Consider the following 9998-nt stretch of genomic DNA (forward strand, 5'->3'; position numbering starts at 1 on the left):
TTGTGCAAACCTGGGAAACTCTTCTCTCAGTATTCAAGATAGTGGAGCTGCAAATGGCCATTAGCAATCTTGACTTCAACTAAGAATCCAAGCAGAACTTCTCACATCAAAACTAAAAAAAAAAAAAAAAAAGTTTAAAAAGAGAATATTGTCATTTTAAGTATATACCCTCCCTAAAATGAATATTTTAATATATTAAAAAGATTTATGTTCTTAAAAAGTACATTTAGACTTTGTTCTTGGTTTTTTAAAAACTCCAAGAATATTTGTTGAAAAACAACTCTCAAGGCAGATGAATCCAAGAATGGTTGATTTTAAACTCACTCTACTTTTTAAAATCCTTAGAATTGAAAAGTAGTATATTTAGAATATAAAATGGACTCCTAAGTTGATCAAGCTCTAAGCAGAAAAAACTTTCACAGTACCGATTTGTTTTCGATGCCTTCCAAATATTGAATAAAACAGTGTCTATGGGGTCAGTTTGCCCAGTCTATGATTTTAGCAGTAATCTATAAATTTAGCAGTAATTTTAGCAGTAATATAATGTATCTATGCAACAGAAAACACATGTTGATGTAATGATCAAGTTAGGCAAAGTCATTAATACTATCATCTAGTTGAAGTTTATTCTGAACACAAAACTAAGAAGCTCAAAGAAAATGAGACTAGAAAATCAAATTAGAAATGTTCTTATCCTGCCTAATTCCATATAATAAAAAGTTAGAAAAATGTTACTTAGAGTTAAAAAGTTATTATCAAACTTGGCTATTTTTACAAAGAATATTGTTGACTGAACTTTAAAGTACAGTGTTAAGTGTGAATTAGATAAAAGATTAATTCCCCCAAAAGTTAAATATATTCACTTTCAATTCATCTCGGAAAAAAAGGTTAAAATGACAAAATTTATGTTCACAAACCTGTCTGCATTAATGCTAAGCTGTAGGACTTTATTGAAGTTGCATTACTTTTCTTCTTATAATTGCCATTCTCAGAATAAAAATAAGAAAATGCTTAGTTAGCATTACAAATACACTGAATTTGAAGTAAAATTTAGATAAGCTACAAAAATTTAGGCATGTGAACTTGAAATCTGAATGTAAATTGAAAAAATTATTTCTTTCCCATTCAATTCTCCTTGATAATTTACCTTTAATCTAACAGCATCTAACTCATAATAGCAGCTTTGCATTAATCATTAACTGTGCCTAAGCAATAACTCATTTTGTTTTGAAAGGATTTGGCCGTAAGTGACTGGTCATTGGTCATAGTTAAAGACTGTCATATATATATATATATACACACACACACACACCAGACTAATGTAAATTAATAACTAATATCCATTCTTCTTAGATGGGAGACTAAAGACCTGGGTTTACGGTGTAGCAGCTGGGGCATTTGTGTTACTCATCTTTATTGTCTCCATGATTTATCTAGCTTGGTGAGTGATTAAATATTTCAAAATCTAAGGGGATACATATCTATTTCAGCAAAAACACTGTCAGTTGACTATAATACAGAAACAGTAATTTGTCTCAAATAAGTATTCCACACTTATTTAATATGTTCATCTGAAATTAGAAATAAAAATAGCTTTAGTCATAGATATTCTAAAAACTTCCAAATCTGAGCCATTTACTATCTGAAGATGAGCCAGAGCTGCTCCAGGTCATCTCAAGTATGTTGTCCTTGGTTATACAAGATAATACTGCTTTGTATGCTTATCATGAACTATGGAGTTTGATACTGAATTACTACTTGGAGAAAGATATTATGGTGATACCTAATTTTATTCATCTATCTTTTTAAACATGTATTATAAATTGTGTATTATTTATAAAGATTTCTGGTAAAATACTAATGATTATAGTAGTATTTCCATTGTTAGTGAGAAATTTCCTTTGATAATTCTTTTTCAGGATAATAAAATATTTGATGGGTTCTATTTCAGGTTTATTCAGAGCATTAAGTAAGAAATTCAAAGATACCAGATTTCAAACTTTAAGGTTGAATTTAGGTCATTAGGCAGTTTGGCAACTTTATCAATATAGCTTGAATTTTTCATTTAAGACAGTAAAATTTATGATTAGAGATTGATTTTCCTTCTCCAATTATTTTTATTATTATCTACAGCAAAAAGCCAAAGAAACCCCAAAGAAGGCAAAACAACCGACTGAAACCTTTAACCTTAGCCTACGATGGAGATGCAGATATGTAAAATAGAACTTACCCGGCAACAACCAGTTTCAGCTTTCTGACTTTGCAGTAGACATCCAGCAGCCACAAAGCTCTTCATACTGTGTGAATTCAAATGCATTGTAAGTTTTTAAAAGAGCATCAAAGAGTGAAAATCAGTGCCAATAGAGATATCAAGATAGTACCACTTATCTAAAAATAAAAAAACAGCGATGAGAATTCTAGGAGATTTAGTTGACTACAGGCTGCATTCTGAGAGTTTTTTGTGATCTTTTCTGAAATCTACCAACTGACCATTCACTTTCATCTCTAAACTATGGTTATGGAATTGGTCAGTTAGAACACCTGATGCAAGCCTCTGTTGGCAGTGTTAACCCATAGTAACATTTTAGCATGAAGAGTTTATACCAAGGTCTCTACAATATTATAGTCAAGCATAACAACATGTATACTCAGTTGAATGATACACATTACTATGTCAGACTATGTACTTGTTTATAAGCAGTTTTAATGGTGAATAAGAGATAAGCTCTAAGATGAGCAGAAAATCCACTGAGTAAGTTCAGCATCTTGGTGGTTGATGGTAGCTTTCATTAACCTGCATTTCAGAGGCAAAGACTCTTTTATAAGACTTAATTCTTATCTTTCTCCAAAGTACGAATGCTGGACATGTACTAGTATCTTAGAGAAAAAAAAAAAAAGTCAAGTTCAGTATTTTATAGTGGTTATTGTCTGGAAAACTAATTTGCTTGTGTTAATACATTTCTACTTTCCCTAATTTTCAAACTGGTTGACTGCATCTCTTTTGCTATATGGAAGGCACATTTTTGCACTATATTAGTGCAGCATGATAGGCACTTAACCAGGATTGCCATAAAAACTGCCTCTTTTCATATGGGATGAAGACATCTGTGCTAAGAGTGTCATGGAGCCATTTGCAAGTTTTTACATCTGGAAGAGAATAAAGTTCAGTTTGAATGGCTACAGGTTGGAATTAGCTATTACACCTGCTGTCTACACTCTTCCTCATTGCTGCAGCCATTGTGAAATCGACAACATGGCAGTGATTTCAATGTTCTTATCCCGAACTCATTAACCCTTCAAAAGATGGATCCTTCTAGTTGGTTTTTAATTGTACTTTGAAGGCGGTTTACGACTAGATTTTTATATTTGTTACCTTTGTTAAAAAAAGAAAAGAAAAGAAAAAAAGGAGCCGGTTGTCTTTTTAATTTTGAGCAGATGGAGAAAATAATGTCCTGATCATTTTTTTAACTAAAGCAACTCAAAATCCTGTGATTTTTCTTTTTCCCAGATTTGTTTTTCCTGGTTTCGCATCAAATGTATCCATCATTTGGTCTTTCTCACTGGTAAAATCTGAAGCAGTCGTTGTAGGATTTCAAAACTTTAAATGCTCAAAAAAGAATAAATAGTGGGGAGGGGGGGGTTCATTAACTATCTAGACCAAGGGTGGCGAACTTTTTCCGTGAAGGGCCAGATAGTAGGTATTTTCCACCAGGCCTGTGTTGCACCTGCTCAGTTCCATCATCGTGAGGAGGCAAGTGTAGACGATACACGATACAAAGAAGAATGAGCATGGCTGTTTTCCAGTGAACCTTTCTGACAACATGTTGTCAGCATGCCACATTTGCAGGTTGTGCTTTGCAAACCACTGGTCTAGTAGTTTTCTCAGTGCTTACCTCTCTGTTGTGTCTTTTGCTTCCATTCATTCACCCTTAGAATGCCATCAGTGTTTAATTTCAAAGGTGAAAAATGGTCATTAAACTTTATCACTGTTTTGTAAGTAGTGGTATTTTTCACACATGTAGCCCTGGGAATGGCACAGTGAAATACTATCTAATTTGGCAAACTTCTTTTTTATGGAAAAAAAAAAAAAATCAAATGGTGCCATTAAAAAACAATTCCATTTTTCAGGCAACATTTACTGCAACAAGCTTTGGTAGAGGGGAGGACATTAGGTTTTCAGGTCTTTAAAAAAAAACAAACAAACAATGTAATAAGCTACTCTATCTTAAACATAGCTGTGTTGCTATAAAACTGGTTTAGACTAGAGGGTGTTTTACCTTCAAGTAGAGTTTGGACTCCCCCTGCTGTTCATTAAAGTATTTGCAAAGATTACAAAAAAACATCTGATTAGGATAGGTCTTTGCCCCCAAAACGAACAGATTTTTCCCTGAATTAATTAATATGAATTAAATGTGGAAAGCATGCATGCCTCACTCACTGTATTAGGCAAAGCAATCATTTCAAAGCAAACAGGTGGTCACAAAGAGGAGAATTTTACTTTAAACCAAGGATTTAAACAAGGCGAAGCATAAAAGCAAACTCCATTGCATCGGTCTTATTGAAGAGGAAGACAAAAATAATACCGTTGCTTTAAAACTGTGATTGCTAGTCTATGTACTCAGGGGTCTTCCAGATATCCTCAAGTTGGTCTCTGTTAATAAAATTAACTCCATTTGTCCAAAATAGTTGAGAAAGAATCTTTTGTAGTTACTTGAAGAATTTAGCTAACAGCCTTATAAAATGTATGTAAAACCTAGTAACTTTGAAATCACTGAATAATATATTGTTGCTACAAAAGCTATACTTAGGATACTGTAAAATGTCATTGATTCAGAAGGCAGATCAGTATCATCCAACCTGTCCTGTAAGAATGATCAAAATATAAAATTTTATGAAAATACATGTTTTGTTTATAAATGAATTAAATTTTATAATACTACGTATACAGAGGAGACTAGGTTCAATGGGACCTAAAACTAGGGAACATACAGGAAGTTCACCACTAGGATGAATACTTATCTTTCTCCAAAGAACGAATGCTGGACATGTACTAGTATCTTAGAGATACTATTATTATTAGAAAATAATAGAAAAATAAAAGGAAAGGCATGTAGCCAGCTAGCTATTTTGGACAAATGAAAGTTACTTTATTCATGTTTAGAACATGATAATAGCCTTATTTTTGTTCCTGGCATCAGTCAATAATTATGTTACTGGAATTTCATCAAAACCTTATTCCTCCTGTTCATTCTGACAGTTCAGGAGGGGAATATATTAGTAACTGGTCTGTTGACACTTTTGCCTTATCAAAATGGCCTGCGAGCCCAAAAAGATTTAGAACTACTGCTCTATAAATATGAAGATTGGCTTGGTTAAAAAAAGAAGAAAAGGAAAATAATGACAGTATTATATGCTATTTTGTTGGACTATTTCAGTATAAACCACATAGAATTGGCACAACTGATCTCTCTTGAAAGGAGTTGATTTTTCAGTACCTAAGAAAGGGACCATAATTCTTATTTGAAAGCCTTTTTGAGGACACTACCATGTAGCTTAAAGCAGATGTGAAAAGCAGTACATAAAAGCATGTTCTTAATTACTTATAACAAAGCACAAATTACTCATAACAAGACATATTTCTTGGAATTATCACATATAACACCTTCTGCTGGGCACTGTAATACTATTATTTATGGCTTTTGTATACCTATGTATCTAAGACGCTCAGAAGAAGGGAAAATGTTTCATGAGTAAAGAAAGCACTTAAATCACCCTTCACTCTGGATTTGTTTCCAGTGTGGTATTTTTCCTGATGGAACGTCCATGTCTCAGGCTAAGCTCTTAGGCTTTTGCTGTAATCCTCCTCCACCCAAGGGAGATGGCAATGTTCACTGTGGCTGAACCAGAACCCTGCTATGTTCCTGGACTTCTCAAGATAAAATCACTTACCCAGAACTTCTTACAGGGATTAACACCTCTCAGTTTTGTTTGTTTCTTTTACCTCCTCCAAATCATACCTTTGCTTCTTTATAATGATCTCCTCTGGTCTCTAGTCTGCTTACAACTTAATCTTATTGACTTCTCTCAGAACTAGCTTCTACTAAACATGCTCAAATTTTTAAATAAGCAGGGGCAGGGGAGGTGAAGGTCTATATTCCTTACCTTTAGTAAAGTGTCACTAGGAGTGTGAACATCTTGATTTAAACTAAATGTACTGCTTAAAGACATGAGTAAAAAGGTAAGGAAAGATGTAGAAGACATGCCTCTCTCAAAAATAGACCTTCTGTAAATATGTCCATTTTTATACTCTATTTAGTCTGACTCCCTATGCTCTTACCTCTACCTTGCTTCTGTATTCATGACCCACCCTAAAGGACAGTAAGGCAGGCCTGTACCTTATAGAAAGGACAGCCTGAGCCTGTTCCTAGACTCATTTGGAGTTTGAATAGATTTCCAAGAATCATGCCTCCAAAGTGATCTGAGATCTATTTGCAAAATATTACCAAATTCAAATATGTTCCGTGTGATATTTTCCTCTCTGAGACTGAGGGTGTTGAAAGGAGAGCAGTATAGGAACAAATCTATAAAGCATCTTGTCAAAAAGTGAGTTTTCCTGGGTCTAGTTTAGATGTGAGAACAAAAACGCCTGCCTGTCCCACCTCCTCCTTACCTTCAGGTGGCAGTGACTGAAGAGGATTTCAGGGTCTGAAACTGGGGTGTGGGCCCCACAAACCTGACTCTTTATAAAAAGGATGTTTTGCAGTGTGATTACGGTTAATTCTGTATCAGCAGAACACTGAAAATGGTTATGTCTACATTATTAAATGAGTAAAACAAATCCTAAGTGGCTAGAGTTAACTTTGTAGTTTTAGGTTTTCATGCTTCGACCAAGCCAGGTCTTAAAACGGGCAGTATATGAAGACTTTTAGTTTGTGGCAGTCATGTTTTCAGTGATCAAAATCTCTCTTCTATTTAGAATATAACTGTCAGTCTTATTGTGTTTTGTAGACTTTTTTTTTTAAGTCAATAGTTTCTAGAGCATCTACTTTGAACCCTTAATGAAATTTTCACAACTATTTTTCAGCAATCTATCTAGGTTTATTTTTAAAAATTAAACATTAAGATTCCCTTTCTGGTACTTTTTCCTGACTCTTTGCAGCACAGAGATTTGAAGAGATCAGTATCGGTCATTGTAAAATATAACTTTATTAAATTTGCAGTATGTCTTTATATAAATTATAATCCCCTAAATGTGTTTTTTTGTTAATTTAATTACCTGAATATTTATTTTGTTTAAGTTAGGAGGCAGCTGTCTAAGAAGTTAATATTACTTTGTAAATTGTGTAATGTAATTTATTTTAAATTATGTACATTTCTTTTTTAACGCACAAAATGTCTATGTACAATTAACTACAGATTTGAAAATGTCACTAAGCTTTATTCAGTTAATACAGATGGCATGTGAAGATGTAATACGCTTTTTTTACATTTTCATATGGGTTATTTGTAAATAACTATGTTGCTGACAAACATAAACATGGAAATCATTTTCATTCTATTCATGTGTACTTTTTAAATTTGCATTATTTGCTGTTCATACATGGGTTAAAAAACAAAAACAAAAAGAACTTCAGTGAATATCCAAACCTTTTTCTACTGTATTGCCTGTTCCTTAGGCTTTTTCTTTTCTTTTTTTTTTTTTAAACAACTTCAATTGAGAAAGTTCAAGAGATGCAAACCCTAACTTTACAAGTCTGCTGAGGCCACCACATTAATCATTATGGACAAATGACCTCTTAGTTCCCAGTCAAAAGAGCACCAGCAGAGGATGTAAGACCCTCTGGAACAGAGCGCAGCTCTTCTTGCTCCCTCAGTCAGAAGGCAGGCCTCTTCCTGTTCCTTCTCCCTACCTTCTACCCACCAATGAAAGAGCAAACCTAAAAACAAGGTAGGAGCTCACACATTAAGAAATTAAGATTCTCGGGACGCCTGGGTGGCTCAGTGGGTTAAGCCGCTGCCTTCGGCTCGGGTCATGATCCCAGGGTCCTGGGATCGAGTCCCGCATGGTCTCCTTGCTCGGCAGGGAGCCGCTTCTCTCTCCACCTCTGCCTGCCTGTGTTCTCTCTCTCTCTCCTTCTCTCTGACAAATAAATTAAAAAAAAAAAAATTAAGATTCTCTCAATTCCCCATAATTAAGATGCACACATTCACAAATTCAGAAAGGGATGCACAACTTAGATAAATTACTGCCAGTGTAACTTGGGCTTAGCGCATTTTCTGAAATAGCTGTTTGCTGAAATATAACTAAGCAGAGAACCCTTTAAACACTTAGTATATGAACCCCCTCAAAATATGCAGCTAGCCACAAATTCTGGATGAAAAATGCATTCCATATTGTTCATTACACCTGAATCTAGATGAAAAAAATGTTTAAAATATATCACCCAAATTATTCCTTATATATAGATACTCAAATTACTAATTACTAATTAAAAACTTCAGTTTTTATTTTGCAACTGTCAATTTATGTCCTGCAAACCCAAACAGGAACATGACCAGTCTATTTTCTATATTTGCTTCTTCTGAGTTTCTAGTAATTTCTGTCATGAAACTCTGAACATATTGAAACAAAAGCCAACATACACTTCAATGTACAGTTCTCATTAGTTTCAATTAGTCTCAAAAGAAAGGAAATACATACAAAACACTTAAATGCAGTCAGGCTTTCTAATATTGCAGGGGTTTTTTGTTCTTTTCAGATGACTTCCCTTTCCTCTCTCTACCTTACCCCATAGCATCTCTCTGCCAAGGCAGCTCAGTTTAACAATCTCAGTTTAGATCTCAGTTTAAAATCTCAGTTAAATAAGGATGTTAACAAGGATATTTTTCTCCTTGATCACATGATCTTATAAACATGCTGGGGATGGGGAGGAGGGAGAGGAAAAGAGAAAAATGGGCTGAATTTAGTAGATAAACCAGAAAATTGTTGTTGTTGTTATTTTTCTTGTGTGTATTGCTGTTTTCAAACAAGTAAAATGGCTTTTGCCCCTTTCCCAGACCTCAGCAACACCTAAGGCAAATCCCACAGCATTTTGGTCACAACTGGAGTTTTGAAAAGTCCCAATCCCATAGAAAACACTAAAGATGCCACCAAAAAACTATCAGAAATTATAAATGAATTCAGTAAAGTTGCAGGATACAAAATATACAAAAATCAGTTGTGTTTTTATACACAAAATAACTGAGAAATTAAGAAAATAATTCCATTTGTAATTTCACCACAAATAAAATGCATAAAAAATAAACTAAGGAAGTGAAAAGACCTACATTCTGAAAACCAGAAAACATTGATAAAAGAAATTGAAGAGGATACAAATGGATATTCAATACTCACAGGTCAGAAAAATTAATATTGATAAAATGTCCATACTACTTAAAGCAATCTACAGATTGCACACAATTTCTACCAAAATATCAACAGCATTTTCCACAGAACTAGAACAAACAATCCTAAAATGTGTATGGAACCACAGAAGAACTCAAATAGCCCAAGCAATCCTGAGAAAGAACAAAGTTGAAGGTATCAAAATCCCAGATTCGTACAGATACAAAGCTGTAGTAATCAAAATAATATGGTACTGGCACAAGAACAGATCTGTAGATCAATGAAACAGAATAGAGAACCCAAAAATAAACCCACACTTACATGACCAAGTAATCATGACAAAGGAGGCAAGAAGATACAATGGGCAAAAGACAGTCCCTTCAATATATGGTATTGGGGAAAACTGGACAGGAGGAAAGAAGGAAAAGAAGGAAACTGGACTACTCCTTACCCTAGACACACACACAAAAAAGACTCAAGACCTACATGTGACTGAAGTGAGCAAAATATCCACCAGAATACTATGAACACCCATGAAATCAGCCTGAGATTTAAGATTACATACTTCTGGATCTCTCCAGGGGCAGGAGATCATCAGTGGAGTGGTAGAGTG

At 34.3% G+C, this 9998-nt stretch overlaps 1 protein-coding gene across 3 annotated transcripts in view; it reads left to right on the forward strand.

The window, feature by feature from the left end:
* The window catches only part of THSD7A (thrombospondin type 1 domain containing 7A), a 458712-nt gene extending 450955 nt beyond the window's left edge, over positions 1-7757 (forward strand). For 2 of the 3 annotated variants that reach the window (XM_046020918.1, XM_046020920.1), the window contains 2 exons: positions 1354-1441; positions 2134-7757. In XM_046020918.1, coding sequence (XP_045876874.1) covers positions 1354-1441; positions 2134-2218 — 173 coding nt within the window. In that variant the 3' untranslated portion in view covers positions 2219-7757. The remainder of the gene's footprint in view (positions 1-1353; positions 1442-2133) is intronic. The other variant, XM_046020921.1, reaches the window with a different exon arrangement.
* Positions 7758-9998: the final 2241 nt, after the last annotated feature.

Source organism: Meles meles, chromosome 10, assembly GCF_922984935.1.
Source record: "Meles meles chromosome 10, mMelMel3.1 paternal haplotype, whole genome shotgun sequence".
Lineage (NCBI taxonomy): Eukaryota > Metazoa > Chordata > Mammalia > Carnivora > Mustelidae > Meles > Meles meles.